A 17177-nucleotide genomic window follows, 5' to 3' on the forward strand; every position below is an offset into this window, starting at 1 on the left:
ATTTCCAATAAGTTGGTTGCTCGCTCCATTGTTCCTGAGAACGGAGTCTTGGTCATTTTACCCATGAGGCATGGTTCGCACGTGTCAAATGATTCATAATCAAGAGACTCTAAAAGTCCATCAGCATGGAGCTTCTTCATGCGTTTGACACCTATGTGACCGAGGCGGCAGTGCCACAAGTATGTGGGACTATCATTATCAATCTTACATCTTTTGGTACTCACACTATGAACATGTGTAGCATTACGCTCGAGATTCATTAAGAATAAACCATTAACCATCGGAGCATGACCATAAAACATATCTCTCATATAAATAGAACAACCATTATTCTTGGATTTAAATGAGTAGCCATCTCGTATTAAACGAGATCCTGATACAATGTTCATGCTCAAAGCTGGTACTAAATAACAATTATTGAGGTTTAAAACTAATCCTGTAGGTAAATGAAGAGGCAGCGTGCCGACGGCGATCACATCGACCTTGGAACCATTCCCGACGCGCATCGTCACCTCGTCCTTCGCCAGTCTCCGCTTATTCCGCAGCTCCTGCTTTGAGTTACAAATGTGAGCAACTGCACCGGTATCAAATACCCAGGAGCTACTACGAGTACTGGTAAGGTACACATCAATTACACGTATATCACATATACCTTTCGTTTTGCCGGCCTTCTTGTCCGCTAAGTATTTGGGGCAGTTCCGCTTCCAGTGACCACTTTCCTTGCAATAAAAGCACTCAGTCTCGGGCTTGGGTCCATTCTTTGGCTTCTTCCCGGCAGCTTGCTTGCCGGGCGCGGCAACTCCCTTGCCGTCCTTCTTGAAAGCTTTCTTACCCTTGCCCTTCTTGAACTTAGTGGTTTTATTCACCATCAACACTTGATGTTCCTTTTTGACTTCTACCTCTGCTGATTTCAGCATTGCAAATACTTCAGGAATGGTCTTTTCCATCCCCTGCATATTGAAGTTCATCACAAAGCTCTTGTAGCTCGGTGGGAGCGACTGAAGGATTCTGTCAATGACCGCGTCATCCGGGAGATTAACTCCCAGCTGAGTCAAGCGGTTATGCAACCCAGACATAGTGAGTATGTGCTCACTAACAGAACTGTTTTCCTCCATCTTACAACTGAAGAACTTGTCGGAGACTTCATATCTCTCGACCCGGGCATGAGCTTGAAAAACCATTTTCAGCTCTTCGAACATCTCATATGCTCCGTGTCTCTCAAAACGCTTTTGGAGCCCCGGCTCTAAGCTGTAAAGCATGCCGCACTGAACGAGGGAGTAGTCATCGGTACGTGCCTGCCAAGCGTTCATAACGTCTTGTTCTGCAGGGAGAACAGGTGCGTCACCCAGCGGTGCTTGTAGGACATAATCTTTCTTGGCAGCTATGAGGATTATCCTCAGGTTCCGGACCCAGTCCGTGTAGTTGCTGCCATCGTCTTTCAGCTTGGTTTTCTCTAGGAACGCGTTGAAGTTGAGGACTACGTTGGCCATTTGATCTACAAGACATATTGTAAATATTTTAGACTAAGTTCATGATAATTAAGTTCATCTAATCAAATTATTCAATGAACTCCCACTTAGATAGACATCCCTCCTGTAATCTAAGTATAACATGATCCGAGTTAACTAGGCCGTGTCCAATCATCACGTGAGACGGACTAGTCAACATCGGTGAACATCTTCATGTTGATCGTATCTTCTATACGACTCATGCTCGACCTTTCGGTCTTTTGTGTTCCGAGGCCATGTCTGTACATGCTAGGCTCGTCAAGTCAACCTAAGTGTTTGCATGTGTAAATCTGTCTTACACCCGTTGTATGTGAACGTTAGAATCTATCACACCCGATCATCACGTGGTGCTTCGAAACAATGAACTGTCGCAACGGTGCACAGTTAGGGGGAACACTTTCTTGAAATTATTATGAGGGGTCATCTTATTTACTACCGTCGTTCTAAGTAAACAAGATGCAAAAACATGATAAACATCACATGCAATCAAATAATAATAGTGACATGATATGGCCAATATCACATAGCTCCTTTGATCTCCATCTTGGTGCTCCATGATCATCTTGTCACCGGCATGACACCATGATCTCCATCATCATGATCTCCATCATCGTGTCTCCATGAAGTTGCTCGCCAATTATTACTTCTACTACTATGGCTAATGCGTTTAGCAATAAAGTAAAGTAATTTACATGGCGTTTCTCAATGACACGCAGGTCATACAAAAAATAAAGACAACTCCTATGGCTCCTGCCGGTTGTCATACTCATCGACATGCAAGTCATGATTCCTATTACAATAGCATGAACATCTCATACATCACATATATATCATTCATCATTCATCACAACTTTGGCCATATCATATCACAAAGCACTTGCTGCAAAAACAAGTTAGACGTCCTCTAATTGTTGTTGCATGTTTTACGTGGCTGAAGTAGGGTTCTAGCAAGAACGTTTTCTTACCTACGTGAAAGCCACAACGTGATTTGTCAACTTCTATTTACCCTTCATAAGGACCCTTTTCATCGAATCCGCTCCAACTAAAGTGGGAGAGATAGACACCCGCCAGCCACCTTATGCAACTAGTGCATGTTAGTCGGTGGAACCGGTCTCACGTAAGCGTACGTGTAAGGTTGGTCCGGGCCGCTTCATCCCACAATACCGTTGAAGCAAGATAAGACTAGTAGCGGCAAGAAAGTTGACAACATCAACGCCCACAACAAATTGTGTTCTACTCGTGCAAGAGAACTACGCATAGACCTAGCTCATGATGCCACTGTTGGGGAACGTTACAGAAAACAAAAATTTTCCTACGGTTTCACCAAGATCCATCTAGGAGTTCATCTAGCAACGAGTGATCGGATTGCATCTACATATCTTTGTAGATCACACGCGGAAGCGTTCAAAGAACGGGGATGAGGAAGGCGTACTCGACGTGATCCAAATCATCGGAGATCCTAGCGCCGAACGGACGGCACCTCCGCGTTCAACACACGTACGGTCAGCGTAACGTCTCCTTCTTCTTGATCCAGCAAGGGGGAAGGAGAGGTTGAGGAAGATGGCTCCAGCAGCAGCACGACGGCGTGGTGGTGATGGAGCTGCAGTACTCCGGCAGGGCTTCGCCAAGCACTATGAAGGAGGAGGAGGTGTTGGAGAGGGAGAGGGAGGCACCAAAGGCAAGGGTGAGAGGTCCTCCCTTCCCCCCACTATATATAGGGGGCCTAGGGGGGGCGCCGGCCCTAGGAGATCCAATCTCCTAGGGGGGCGGCGGCCAAGGGAGGAATCCCTCCTCCCCAAGGCACCTAGGAGGTGCCTTCCCCTTCTAGGACTCTTCCTTTAGGGTTTCCCCCACCCTAGGCGCATGGGCCCTAGGGGGAAGTGGCGCCCCAGCCCACTTTGGGCTGGATCCCTTCCCACTTCAGCCGATAGGTGGCCCCACCCGGTGGACCCCCGGAACCCTTCCGGTGGTCCCGGTACAATACCGGTGACCCCGAAAGTTGTCCCGATGGCCGAAATAGCACTTCTCATATATAATTCTTTACCTCCGGACCATTCCGGAACTCCTCGTGACGTCCGGGATCTCATCCGGGACTCCGAACAACATTCGGGTTACTGCATATACATATCCCTACAACCCTAGCGTCACCAAACCTTAAGTGTGTAGACCCTACGGGTTCGGGAGACATGTAGACATGACCGAGATTGCTCTCCGGTCAATAACCAACAGCGGGATCTGGATACCCATGTTGGCTCCCACATGCTCCTCGATGATCTCATCGGATGAACCACGATGTCGAGGATTCAAGCAACCCCGTATACAATTCCCTTTGTCAATCGGTATGTTACTTGCCCGAGATCTGATCGTCGGTATCCCAATACCTCGTTCAATCTCGTTACTGGCAAGTCACTTTACTCGTACCGTAATGCATGATCCCGTGACCAGACACTTGGTCACTTTGAGCTCATTATGATGATGCATTACCGAGTGGGCCCAGTGATACCTCTCCGTCATACGGAGTGATAAATCCCAGTCTTGATCCGTGTCAACCCAATAGACACTTTCGGAGATACCCGTAGTATACCTTTATTGTCACCCAGTTACGTTGTGACGTTTGGTATACCCAAAGCACTCCTACGGTATCCGGGAGTTACACGATCTCATGGTCTAAGGAAAGGATACTTGACATTGGAAAACTCTAGCAAACGAACTATACGATCTTGTGCTATGTTTAGGATTGGGTCTTGTCCATCACATCATTCTCCTAATGATGTGATCTCGTTATCAATGACATCCAATGTCCATAGTCAGGAAACCATGACTATCCGTTGATCAACGAGCTAGTCAACTAGAGGCTTACTAGGGACATGTTGGTGTCTATTATTCACACATGTATTACGATTTCCGGATAATACAATTATAGCATGAATAAAGACAATTATCATGAACAAGGAAATATAATAATAATGATTTTATTATTGCCTCTAGGGCATATTTCCAACAATATCTTGTTTGGTTTGTCTGACTGATGAGTGACCATTGATTTCTAGTAGGTGCTGATTTGTGGGTCTGCTCTGACTTTAGAAGTTGGCTTTATCCAAAGACTTTGTGTTCAATTGCTTGGTGCCTTTTGATTCATCTGTCATTGAGAAGTTTGCACTCAGAGTAAGAAAGGTATGTGACGTAGTCATCCCTGGTCATTGAGGAAGCTTAAATTATGCAAAACTACTACTCTTGTGGTGTTATTTTCTCTGCTAGTATTGAAAGTGGTCTTATTTTAGTATATGGGAAAATTAATGCTCTAAATTATGTACGTAGATGTTACAATAGAAATGGTATTATCTTTGTATTCACTCCTGAGCTTTCTAGGCTCCTAGCTATTGGTTCTTTGCAGCCATAATAGAGATGGTATTATTATTGCTTTATTTATAATTATTATCGTTGTATTAATCTTGTTTTCATTGGGTATAATAGTGATGGATTCTAGGAGAAATAAAATTATTAAGATTATCTCGCAAGAACAAGAAGAAGAAGATGAACTATTTTTCCTTTTGGTTCCCACTTTATATGCTTCCCTTTATGAGGAAAAGCATCCAGTTCACACATAATATTTATTCGGGGCTGCAAAGGTTAAGGAAATATTAGAAGGCCACGAGAGTTGGTCTAGGGTTGAGTTTCGGATGGAACCTGAGATTTTTAAGTCTATCATGGATTACCTTAGAAGAGAGAATCTATTGAAGGGCACGTCGCATGTTGCTGTCGAGGAGCAGTTGGCAATGTTCATGTACATGATTTCGCACAATGCTAGTAATCAAGATCTACAAAAGTACTTCCAACACAGCGCGAAAACAATTCATGGGAAGATAAACAGGATTTTTGACTTAATTCCAACTCTAGCCCAAAGATTTATAAAGATTCCAAGTTCACTCCAGCCCCATCCGAAGATTGTTTCGAACAATCGCTATTGGCCTTATTTCCAGGTGAACCACTACACACACATCTCCATATCAATGGAATTTTTGAAAACTTCTCCACATAGATATCTAAACCTACCAACTTTTTTGTTTCTTTTTCAATGTGTAGAACTGCATTGGTGCTATAGATGGAACACATATCCCCATCACTATTGCTGAAGATAAGGCCCCCCATTTAGGAATAGGAAAGGAACCCTCTCACAGAATGTCATGGTTGCATGTGATTTTGATCTGAATTTCACATTTATTTCATGTGGGTGGGAAGGGTCTGCATAAGGTGCAGGAGTTCTTCGTTCTGCTATTAGCAAGGTGTTTCATGTGCCAGATGGAAAATTTTATCTCGTAGATGGTGGATATGCAAACACGCCTTCTTTTCTTGCACCATATCGAGGAGTTCAGTATCACCTGAGTGAATTTAGGAGGCGGCGCTCATCTAATACGGGCTATGCCGACCATAGGGAGCTGTTCAACCATACCCATGCAATTCTCCGAAACCACATCGAAAGGAGCATTGGTGTTCTAAAAAACGTTTCCCTATCTTGAAAGTGGGCAATCACTACCTAATAGAGTCACAAATCAAGATTCCGGCGGCATGTGATGTATTCCATAACATCATTAGAGCTCAAAGTGGTGATGAGGCATGGTTGGATCACCAACCACCGTTAATTCCACCAGAAACATATGCTGATGTTCCAGAGGGAGATGATGTCAACCAACATCATCACAATGAGGCAAACAATGGAAACACTCTTAGAGATCAGATCGCGATGCAAATGTGGGCTGATTATAACAACTAGTCGAACATGAGTTTATTTTGTAAATTTTTCTCACCTTTTCTTAGGTAAAGTAGTGGTAGAGAGAAATTTAACTAGTACCCCATTGTTGGTTCAATAATGTAGCAATGGAAGAGCCTAGGGCATCTTGGGTCCATGCATATGAGAAAGGTCTTGTTGATATAATGCTTGACCACAACAATCCCATCTATCGAGGTCAAAATGGGTGGACTGCTGAAGGGTGGACTAGAATTACAAATACATTCAATCAGAAATTTCCACCAGCTAATTTCACCAAGCAAAAAATCCAAGAGAAGGATAAGGATTTAAAAGGAAATTATAAGGCAGTGAGAGACTCTCGGAAACAGAGCGACACGGGATGGGATGATACACTTTGCATGATCATCGTTGAACCTGTAATATGGGATAAACTTATCAAGGTTAGCTCTTTTCTTGATATATTGTTTGTTCACTGCCATTCATGCTCTTCAAGGCATTGTTTTATTGATCCCAACCATACAATGTTGTTGCATTCAATAGGATAATGCAAGGATAAAGAAGTTCCGTTCAAAACCATTCATGCTCTTCAAGTCATTGGCTTTACTACATGAAGGTGTGTTTCCTGTATCACGTGTTTCCGTCAACCCTGCATATTAAATCCTTTTCATTCTTGCTTTAATTATATAGTATTTGGGAGATTGTTGAGATGCCTGTATTTTTTCATGTGTTTCCATTGGACCCTGCTTGAGTGCTCTTTTTCTTTCTAAGAAGTTGTACGATGAAGGACCAAGTTATGTGCATATATACTTTCTTTCTGGAATGGGTGGCAGTAATATATGTATTTGCAATTATAGATGAATCTGATGTTTCTACGAGAACATGCTGATATGTTTATTTTTTTTGGAGCAGGAAGTGTTGCTTCAGGAGACTTGAACTTTGTATCAATTCCGCAAGTGGATCTCACAAGCGATGCCATTTCTCCTATGGATTCCTCTACCAATGATTTGAACCGTATCTCCTCTACCAATGTTGATGATGGTATGTCCTCGTCTGATCTACAAGGGCAAGGGGCATCAAGAAGAGATGAACCTGAAGCTACAACATCTACCAACTCTGAACAAAAGGGAGCACTGCCTGTGAAAAAGAGGAAGCAAAGCCAGATCGCTGTTGTACTTGAGGATTACATGGATTTTCGAAAGAAACAATCTGCAAAACTGGTTGATGAGTTGAAGGAATCAAAGCCAGATGACATGTTCTCGATTGGAAACTGTGTGGCTGCGCTAGAACCAATGGAAGATCTATCAGTTGCAGAAAAAGCAAAGGCACTACGGCTTTTTAAATGCCCAATGAATCGAGAAATATTCATCAATACCAAGGACTCAAATCTTCGGCTTTATTGGTTGAAGGAGGAGATTTCTGAGATGTAGATAACATAAGGTGTGTAACCAGTTCACCTTCTTGTTTTGCACTACATCCATTTATATTTATTTACTTTGTGGCATTATCGACTGGAGCTTTGTATAAGCTTGTTTCTCTCTGTTAATCGATGATAGATAAGTAAAGACAAAACACACTTCATTCTTTTAAAACTGACTAGAAGAGCCACACATTTGGAGAAATGTTACTACCTTTTGTTTGGTAGTTTCTGTGTACCTTTACAAGCTTGTTAGTGATACTTAATTTGGTGGCCTCCTCCCATTGGTTTCACCTCCTATTGCCTCATAACTCACCTCACAGCAATATATTGCCCTGTTCATCTGAAGACTTTTTCAAGAAAACAAATTGGGTTACTGGGCAGCCTTGTGATTGCGTTCCTAAACTATATTTGTAGTCTTGATTTTTTATGCACAGTGCACAAATCATATGTTGGTTGATACTATTTCATTAGTTTGCTTATACTACAAAATAGTGTTGTGAGATTCTGAACTGATGCTAGCTAACTTATTTCTTTTTGTCATTCAGCCAGCATCAAGTTGTGGTACATGATGTCGAGGAAGGAGTGGAGAAAAGACCGGAGTAGGATGTGATTGTTGCTTTGCGGCCCATCTTGTTCAAAAGTATCCCTGAGTTGGACATGGCAACTTATAATCGAGAACTTTTTATAGTGCACAAACTTGACGATGTATCAATAACTCTTGTAATGATTGCTTTTATTTCTGCACATGAAAACGGCTTAGGCCAATGCTCGATCATCGTGAAATGCAGACTGATATCTTAAGCTTGATGAAGTGATGGATAAGTTGTAGTAATATTTTTAAAATTCTAGTTGACATGAATTATGAACCTTTGTTATGTGCCTGTGATTTTTGTCGTTTCTCAGAATTATTTGTGGAATGTGATTTTTGTTGTTTCTCAGAATTATTCGTGGAATTTTTATCTATGATTTGGTTGTTTTCCAAAATTATATGTAGACTTTTTATGTAAGATCTGCTATATTATATGTGTCTGTAGTATGCAAGGGATTTCCTTCCCTCCCATGTTATTATTTGGGCACCTCGACAATGGGAACATCTCCCACGTGGTGGGAGGGGTTGCATGTGCATAGGGGAATCTCCCCTAGGGGTTTATGGCCCAGGGTTTTTCCTACCCAGCATCCAAACGAGGCCTTAGGGTTTCCAACAGGGGGGCGCATGCCCCCCTAGGGTTTCCAACCCTAGGCGCCTTGGGCCCTTGGGTGGGGCGCACTAGCCCACCAGGGGCTGGTTCCCACGCCACTTCAGCCCATGGGGCCCTCCGGGATAGGTGGCCCCACCCGGTGGACCCCCGGAACCCTTTCGGTGGTCCCGGTACAATACCGATGACTCCCGAAACTCTCCCGGTGGCCGAAACTGGACTTCCTATATATAAATCTTTACCTCCGGACCATTCCGGAACTCCTCATGACGTCTGAGATCTCATCCGGGACTACGAACAATTTTCGGTTAACCGCATACTAATATCTCTACAACTCTAGCGTCACTGAACCTTAAGTGTGTAGACCCTACGGGTTCGGGAGACACGTAGACATGACCGAGACAACTCTCCGCTCAATAACCAACAGCAGAATCTGGATACCCATGTTGGCTCCCACATGCTCCACGATAATCTCATCAGATGAACCATGATGTCGAGGATTCAATCAATCCCGTATACAATTTCCTTTGTCTATCGGTACGATACTTGCCCGAGATTCGATCATCGGTATACCGATACCTTGTTCAATCTCGTTACGGCAAGTCTCTTTACTCGTTCCCGTAACACATCATCCTGTGAACAACTCCTTGATCACATTGAGCTCATTATGATGATGTCCTACCGAGTGGGCCCAGAGATACCTCTCCGTCATACGGAGTGACAAATCCCAGTCTCGATTCATGCCAACCCAACAGATACTTCCGGGGATACCCGTAGTGTACCTTTATAGCCACCCAGCTACGTTGTGACGTTTGGCACACCCAAAGTACCCTTATGGTATCTGGGAGTTGCACAATCTCATGGTCTAAGGAAAAGATACTTGACATTAGAAAAACTTTAGCAGACGAACCACACGATCTTGTGATATGCTTAGGATTGGGTCTTGTCCATCACATCATTCTCCTAATGATGTGATCCCGTTATCAATGACATCCAATGTCCATGGTTAGGAAACCGTAACCATCTATTGATCAACGAGCTAGTCAACTAGAGGCTCACTAGGGACATGTTGTGGTCTATGTATTCACACATGTATTACGATTTCCGGATAACACAATTATAGCATGAACAATAGACAATTATCATGAACAAGGAAATATAATAATAACCATTTTATTATTGCCTCTAGGGCATATTTCCAACAACTTGCCCGAGATTCGATCGTCGTTATCTCAATACCTAGTTCAATCTCGTTACCGGCAAGTCTCTTTACTCGTTCCGTAACACATCATCCCGCAACTAACCCATTAGTTGCAATACTTGCAAGGCTTAAGTGATGTGTACCGCATAACAACATACGTTGTTCCTTTTGTCATCGGTATGTTATTTGCCCGAGATTCGATCGTCGTTATCTCAATACCTAGTTCAATCTCGTTACCGGCAAGTCTATTTACTCGTTCCGTAACACATCATCCGTAACTAACTCATTAGTTGCAATGATTGCAAGGCTTAAGTGATGTGTATTATCGAGTGGGCCCAGAGATACCTCTCCGACAATCGGAGTGACAAATCCTAATCTCGAAATATGCCAACCCAACAAGTACCTTCGGAGACACTTGTAGAGCACCTTTATAATCACCCAGTTACGTTATGACGTTTGGTAGCACACAAAGTGTTTCTCCGGTAAATGGGAGTTGCATAATCTCATAGTCACAGGAACATGTATAAGTCATGAAGAAAGTAATAGCAACAAATTAAACGATCAAGTGCTAAGCTAACGGAATGGGCTAAGTCAATCACATCATTCCCCTAATGATGTGATCCCGTTAATCAAATGACAATTCTTTGTTTATGGCTAGAAAACATAACCATCTTTGATCAACGAGCTAGTCAAGTAGAGGCATACTAGTGACACTCTGTTTGTCCATGTATTCACACATGTATCATGTTTCCGGTTAATACAATTCTAGCATGAATAATAAACATTTATCATGATATAAGGAAATAAATAATAACTTTATTATTGCCTCTAGGGCATATTTCCTTTAAAACTATATAAAGTTTGTCCAAGTTTATAGAAATCAACACAAGCATTTACAATAACTAATCGATATGATGATTTTTTTCTACAAACTTGATCAAAGTTTATAAAGTTTGACTTTAGATAAAGGTAATATAAGGAGAAAATAAAAACAAAAGAGAGTATTTTAAAGACATCTATGTATTGTCATTTATTAAATGCTCTAAGCCAGGCACTGCCAAGCAGTAGCTGGGAAGAGTTGCTTTCAAGACCTCTGCGTTTTCAGCCCGTAGAACGGGTCCATCCGAGTCATCCATCCCCTGCCGCCACCACCCCACCAACCAACCGCGTCTCCTCCTCCTCCTCTCCTCCGTCTTTACTTCACGTTTTCCCCCCTCTGGACCAAGCGGTAGCTTTTACATCACGTTTCACGGGCACAGGTCGCAGGCTCGCAGCTAGTATATCTACGAAAAAAAAGCTACGAGTAGGAAGCGTTCGTGAGAGAAAGCAGAGGCGCGTGACCGTCCACTTCAGCAGTCCACCACGCGTCGCACGCCCGGCACCCCCTGCTGCAGCTGCAGCCTGGGCCCCGCCGTGCTCGCGCCCCACATGCCAGCGACGGACGCTCCTCAGTAGCCCCTGGCCTGCACCACCACGCCAAGCCACGAGGCTATTGCGAAAGGAAACTACGCACGAGAACGAGGAGAGAATTGCGACCGGGCGGGCCGGGCTCTCTCCCGGAGACCGCATAAATACACGCCACCGGCCCGTTTCCGCTCCTGTACTACTCTCTTCCCCCCCTCCCTCTCTCCCTTCCTCTGCTTCTGCCAACTGGAAGTCTACTCTAGAAGCATTAAAGGCGAGGGAATTCCCGAGACGAGCGTCTCCGCCGCGTCGCCGTTCCAAGCGGTGGTAGCACGGGGGGAGGTATCCGGCCCGCAGGGCGGCGCTGCCGGCTTGTTGATCGGGGAGTTCGCGCGCGCTCGGCGGGCGATGGGGCGACGGCCGGCCGCGTCGAGGCGTCTCGCGGCGGCGGTGGCGGTGGCGATTTTGTTGCTGGTCGTCGCGTCGGCCACGGCGGGAGCGGCGGAGGAGCGCGGGCGGAGGGGCGTGGCCGTGCGGCAGGGCGAGGGGCGAGGGCGCCACCACCACCGGCACGCGTACGCGGCGATGATGTACATGGGGACGCCGCGGGACTACGAGTTCTACGTGGCGGTGCGCGTGATGATGCGCTCCTTGTCCAGGGTCGGCGCCGACGCCGACCGCGTCCTCATCGCCTCCTCGGACGTGCCCCGCGACTGGGTCCGCGCAATGTGAGTGCACGCCCCCTCCCTCCCTTTGGACCCTTCCGCCGCTCTGCTTCCGTTTGGACGCAGTTGACCGCGAGCAGAAACGGATTGGAGCTCCATTGCTGACGCGTCGCAATTAATTTTTATTAAATTACTATAAGCAAGCGTTTCTTTCCTTTTTCTTTTTCGACAATGGCAAGCGTTTCTTTCCTTGTGTGGGTGGGGACGAAGGCGAAGACGAGGGGGTTGTTTTTGGGAAGTAACTCGTCCGCGCGATGGTTTTGCCGTTTTGCGGGGGCGAGTACCGGGCCACCTGCAGATATATACGATTATAATACAAGGAAGCTTCTGAAGTATTTTCTTTAATCTACTCCATGCTGTTTACCAGACGGGATATTTCAGTGCATGCTCAGTCTGCTTAAGTAAATGTTCTTGACTGACACATCACCGTTGTGTGCTGTTAATTAGAGTAGTACTCTCAGAGAATATGCTGTATTGTGTGGGTACATGCTGTGAGCTTTGACGAGTAGTAGGAGTATTTGTTTGGTGGCTTCTCTTCAAAGAAATCGGTTGGTTTCCAATTAGAGTGGTCAACTTTCCTTCCTCTTCATGAAATTTATTTCAGAATATATGTTTTGGATACGGTCAAATCCCAAATGATTGGTTTGGACCATGACTCCGCCCCGATAATCGCTAATTCGTTTATAAAATGCAACGTGAACAAATATATTCATTCCGTTCCCAGTATGATTTTTTTTTTTGAAACGGAAGTATGAATTGAAATATGACATTTCTGATGGTGGTGAACGGGAACAGGAGGGAGGAGGATGGCATGAGGGTGGTGGTTGTCGAGAACCTGAAGAATCCTTACGAGGGCAACCTTGGAGGAATGAACAGGAGGTTTAAGCTGACATTGAACAAGCTCTACGCATGGAGCTTGGTCGACTATGAGCGTGTCGTCATGATCGACTCCGACAACATCTTCCTCCAGAACACCGATGAGCTCTTCCAGTGCGGCCAGTTTTGTGCTGTTTTCATCAATCCATGCTACTTCCACACTGGCCTTTTCGTGCTCCAGGTATGGTCCCAGTTCTTCTTATGGTTTGTACCTTGCAATTGTACTGCCTGTACCAAACGTCAAACTCTTCTTCTGCTTGAAATGTTATGGACCTGCTGAGTTGATCATGTAACGGTCTGTGCTGAATTAGATGGTGTCCTTAACTCCTTATGTATGCTGATGATAGTACAGTTCTAAATTGAGCCACATCGCTACATCTGTTGATGATGGCATGTACTGGCATAAACCAGTTGAGCAACTATTAATAGATGGAACTTCGATTGACTCGCCAGCTATCACATGCATGGTTGGCATGATAGCTCCACTAAACCACCACAAGCACATAACCAGAAGATTTTTCTTAAATAGTCATCTATATAGTTTCAGATCGGAAGGTATGCAATGAGCAACATCATTGCATTGATCATAGCTAATGCACCTCAAGATATCTTTTACGCAGATAACAGTTGTCTTTAAAAAGTATCTGATGTTGATGTTTTTATCCAATATACAGCCTTCTATGGATGTGTTTAATGGCATGCTTCATGACCTGGAGATTGGCCGTGACAACTCTGACGGTGCAGACCAAGGCTTCCTAGTCGGCTGCTACCCAGACTTGTTGGACAAACCATTGTTCCACCCTCCTGAAAATGGCACCAAACTCAACGGAACATATCGCCTTCCTCTCGGCTATCAGATGGACGCATCATACTACTGTGAGCATCTCTGCGCTTCAGCTCCATTCTCTAACCTTTGTATGGTTCTTGCTTCCAAAGATATTTACCGACATTTTACTGAAATATTGCAGATCTTAAACTCCATTGGCATGTTCCATGCGGTCCTAACAGCGTGATCACATTCCCTAGTGCCCCTTGGTTTAAACCTTGGTACTGGTGGTCCTGGCCAATCTTGCCACTGGGCCTTTCCTGGCACAAGCAACGCTGGGATGATCTTGGGTGAGTGAAAGCAAGAATTTACGACCACAACATATACTTGAGCAGATAGAAAAGAAATCATATGGCATGCATTCTGCACATTTAATTTCTGCCTGCTAACATTCCTTCCCTGGTCCACATTTGACAGTTATGCTGCTGAAATTCCGGTGGTCCTCATGGAGCTGCTAATGTACATAACGATCATAGCCGTCACCAGATTGGCAAGGCCACAGATGACAAAACTGTGCTATAATCGGCGACCTGAGAAACAAGGTGCCCTGCTGCAGTGGCTAATCAAGCTGGCCGGGATTGTGGCCATGGTGGCTGCATATGCGATCCCGTTCTTTGTAATCCCATGCACAGTTCATCCAATCATGGGTTGGTCCATGTACCTCTTTGGCGTCCTCGCCTTCTCAACGGTCGTGATCAATGCATTCCTGCTCCCACCGCTTGCCGTGCTCACTGCATGGCTTGGGATTGTTGGAATGCTCTTTGTCATGGCATTCCCATGGTACCATGACGGCATCGCGAGGATTCTGGTGGTCGTCGCCTATGCGTTTTGCTCTGCACCATTCCTGTGGGCATCCATCGTGAGGGTGATGGACTCATTGCAAACAATGCTTGAGAGGGATCCGCACTTCCCCCGGCTCGGTGATCCAGCACCTGAGACTGAATTTAGCAAACTGTACTGATTCTTTTGTAAAGGTTTGATATGCTTCATCATCATCATATGGACAGCTGATTCAGATTGGCTGATTATTGATTCATTCTGACTATTTTGTCTCTAGCAATCTGCTTTGTATCAGAAGTAACTTTGAAACATTGCCTGAGCAACTAATATTTGAATGCAGATAGAGAAGATAGATCAGTTGCACTGAACTTAACTACAAAAAAGGGGCATGTTCATTGCATCCGGTGGGTAATGGGACTGTTGTAAATTGCCATTTGTTAGGGTGTTCCCCTGTTTCAGAAAAAAAAATGTCTTGCTAGGTCTGACGGTTCAAACTATGTTTGAGCAAGTTGTTTCCTGTCTCTGTGACTGGAAATATACATATAATTGGTTTAACTGAAAGTTTTCTTCCCATTTTTCTGGAAAAGAGTCGGGACTCAATGGCGAACGTCTGAAACTACCAAAAGGTAGACGGTTCATCATAATTCTAATCTAGAGATCTATGAATCAGGTACATAAGTATCTTGAAAACAAAGTGTAGATACAAAATGGATAAGAGAGCTAACGATGAGGTTGCATAGTCAACTGAAGTTAGCTGATCGTATTATATGTTCAGGATGTAAAGCCCTCTCTAACAGAACACAATGGTTAAATTCTAAGTATCTTGTCTAAAGTTGGAAAAGGTGGACACACATTCCTAAATTTCAGCATCTTGCCTTGGTTTTGCTATTAATTTGTCCTGCAGTTCCTGTTGCCTAGGAAGAACAATCTGAGCCCCTTGACCTGATGACGAGAAGTATCTATCCAGAATCATCTACAGCCAAAGTAAACTATAGTCAAGTTGGAAGCTGGGACACACAAAAGCCGGTAAAAGAGTGTGATGTGGCCAGAATGATATGTACCATGGCAGCATACGCATCAGATTTGTCGTCACGGGAAGACCTCTTAACACCCCTGAAGAACATGAGTTTCAGACCGAGACAACGTCCTAGTGAGATTTATCCAACTTGTTTTTTTTGGTGGTTTTCGAAATAAAGTTTATGACAGGTAGTAGCAAACTTGCCATCCATGACAGGGTAGACAGCCTACCTTGAGATCATGTAATGGAGGGCGTCCACTGATGTTCCATGCTCATCCTGCAGATAAACCCTCAGGCCCCTGCGCTGTTCAAACAAACACACTGAGCCGACTCAAAGTACTCAAACACTGAACCCCCTCTACTGGACTGAAGTGAAGAACACTGCAACAAGCCTTTTTCCCTCCTTGCTTGCTTTCTAGTGCGCCGCCCGCCCATTCTGTAATTGGAACCCAGAGGACCACGCACGCACCTGTCGGCCGCTTGGACGGCGAGCCTTCCGACGACGCTCCGCACTTTGTTGGACTGCGGCGTCTCTCTCCCGTCGGCCGAGACCGGCAGGCCGATGATCAGCTCGCCCGCCTCCTGCGAAACAGAGCAGGAGCAGCAAATTCACGCACAATTGAAATGTCGGGCAGACTCAGGGCACAGAGAAGAGAACGAGAAAGAAGAAGGGAATTTTTCTACCTGCTGCTGAGCTACATCGAGCAGCATCAGCTCCAGCTTCTGCCCCCGTAGCTTCAGAACCTGACGGAATCCACTAACCCATCTTCAGACCCCCAATAAACCGAACGGAGCAAAAGCGTAGTAGATTTCGAGTGTGAGGGCGCGTACGGTGAGGGGGCGGGGCTGGGTGATGCCACGGCCGACGGCGATCCCTGTGCGTGCGGCGCCCAGGTCCACGCCGAGGCTGAACCCGCCGCCGTGCCAGAGCGGCCGGCGCGCGTTCGGCTGGAGCCTGGCAGGAAGCTCGCCACCGGCGTCCCCGCTGCAGGTGGCGGGAGGAGGCGAGGCCCTGGTAATTCCTGCCCTTTGGCGCCGCGGTAGGCGCAGTGGAAGAATTCGCGGGTAGGCGGCGGCCCGTGGGAGCGGCACCGGCGCCGCTGGCTTCGCGGTTGCCATGGCGAATCCGCGAAGAGAGGGGCAGTGCGATAGAGAGACCTGCCATTTTGTGGCTGGATTTGGTTGGATAAGGGCCCTTATGGGCTTTATTGATCCAAGTAACCTTCGCTGAGCCTGTCAGTCACCTGGGCCCGTTAGCGTCGGCTCACTTTGCTCGCCGGCCCAGCGTAGCACGATCAAGGCATACAACAGCACAACTTGAGCTAAAAAACACACCAGACTTTGCTTTGTTCACCATGTGTCCATTGCCCTTGGGTAAAAAACAGCTCCAATAGCACAAAAAAATTGCTACAGGAGTGATATATTTAGGTCTCACAAGCACAAGACAAAAGACGAAAACCGCAACTGTGGTAACCCAAC

General features: G+C 45.5%; 3 protein-coding genes and 1 pseudogene across 6 annotated transcripts; 3 read left to right on the forward strand and 1 right to left on the reverse strand.

The window, feature by feature from the left end:
• The first annotated feature begins 4827 nt into the window (after positions 1–4827).
• Positions 4828–6295, forward strand: LOC125534060 (uncharacterized; annotated as a pseudogene). Its single transcript, XR_015613692.1, has 2 exons — positions 4828–5488; positions 5592–6295. The product of XR_015613692.1 is annotated as an uncharacterized LOC125534060 (transcript).
• Positions 6296–6383: 88 nt separating this feature from the next.
• Positions 6384–8601, forward strand: LOC125534070 (uncharacterized). Its single transcript, XM_087538341.1, has 4 exons — positions 6384–6695; positions 6796–6868; positions 7165–7692; positions 8222–8601. Exons 1-3 carry the CDS (start codon positions 6384–6386, stop codon positions 7680–7682), a joined length of 903 nt encoding a protein of 300 aa, XP_087394467.1. The 3' UTR covers positions 7683–7692; positions 8222–8601.
• Positions 8602–11693: 3092 nt separating this feature from the next.
• Positions 11694–14936, forward strand: LOC125513293 (putative glucuronosyltransferase PGSIP8). The gene is made up of 5 exons (XM_048678374.2): positions 11694–12201; positions 12994–13255; positions 13749–13950; positions 14043–14190; positions 14318–14936. The coding sequence occupies exons 1-5, from the start codon at positions 11882–11884 to the stop codon at positions 14859–14861; spliced, it is 1476 nt and encodes a 491-aa protein (XP_048534331.2). The 5' UTR covers positions 11694–11881; the 3' UTR covers positions 14862–14936.
• A 425-nt stretch (positions 14937–15361) lies between these two features.
• LOC125513300 (Polynucleotidyl transferase, ribonuclease H-like superfamily protein) lies at positions 15362–16817 on the reverse strand. Of its 3 annotated transcripts, none has more exons than XM_087522029.1 (6): positions 16530–16817; positions 16383–16442; positions 16168–16280; positions 15929–15997; positions 15742–15793; positions 15362–15653 (listed from the first exon to the last, which is right to left on the reverse strand). In XM_087522029.1, the coding sequence occupies exons 1-6, from the start codon at positions 16815–16817 to the stop codon at positions 15537–15539; spliced, it is 699 nt and encodes a 232-aa protein (XP_087378155.1). In that variant the 3' UTR covers positions 15362–15536. The 3 variants fall into 3 exon arrangements, with proteins under 3 accessions (XP_087378155.1, XP_048534338.1, XP_087378163.1); XM_048678381.2 differs by having other exon boundaries at positions 15362–15669; XM_087522037.1 differs by having other exon boundaries at positions 15742–15827.
• Positions 16818–17177: the final 360 nt, after the last annotated feature.

The sequence above is a fragment of the Triticum urartu genome, chromosome 1A (assembly GCF_056163025.1).
Source record: "Triticum urartu cultivar PI428250 chromosome 1A, HENAU_Tu73, whole genome shotgun sequence".
Lineage (NCBI taxonomy): Eukaryota > Viridiplantae > Streptophyta > Magnoliopsida > Poales > Poaceae > Triticum > Triticum urartu.

What these genes read in the sequence shown, in the direction of transcription:
- LOC125513300 (XM_087522029.1), bottom strand. Translation starts at nt 16,817, where the DNA reads ATGGCAACCGCGAAGCCAGCGGCGCCGGTGCCGCTCCCACGGGCCGCC. An exon ending in GCCGTCCAAGCGGCCGACAG is followed by an intron (nt 15,998 to 16,167) that starts GTGCGTGCGTGG and finishes TGAACAGCGCAG; the next exon opens with GGGCCTGAGGGTTTATCTGC. An exon ending in CTCCATTACATGATCTCAAG is followed by an intron (nt 15,794 to 15,928) that starts GTAGGCTGTCTA and finishes CATGTTCTTCAG; the next exon opens with GGGTGTTAAGAGGTCTTCCC.
- LOC125513293 (XM_048678374.2), top strand. Translation starts at nt 11,882, where the DNA reads ATGGGGCGACGGCCGGCCGCGTCGAGGCGTCTCGCGGCGGCGGTGGCG. An exon ending in CTGGCCTTTTCGTGCTCCAG is followed by an intron (nt 13,256 to 13,748) that starts GTATGGTCCCAG and finishes TCCAATATACAG; the next exon opens with CCTTCTATGGATGTGTTTAA. An exon ending in GATGGACGCATCATACTACT is followed by an intron (nt 13,951 to 14,042) that starts GTGAGCATCTCT and finishes GAAATATTGCAG; the next exon opens with ATCTTAAACTCCATTGGCAT.
- LOC125534070 (XM_087538341.1), top strand. Translation starts at nt 6,384, where the DNA reads ATGGAAGAGCCTAGGGCATCTTGGGTCCATGCATATGAGAAAGGTCTT. An exon ending in TATGGGATAAACTTATCAAG is followed by an intron (nt 6,696 to 6,795) that starts GTTAGCTCTTTT and finishes TGCATTCAATAG; the next exon opens with GATAATGCAAGGATAAAGAA. An exon ending in ATTGGCTTTACTACATGAAG is followed by an intron (nt 6,869 to 7,164) that starts GTGTGTTTCCTG and finishes TTTTTGGAGCAG; the next exon opens with GAAGTGTTGCTTCAGGAGAC.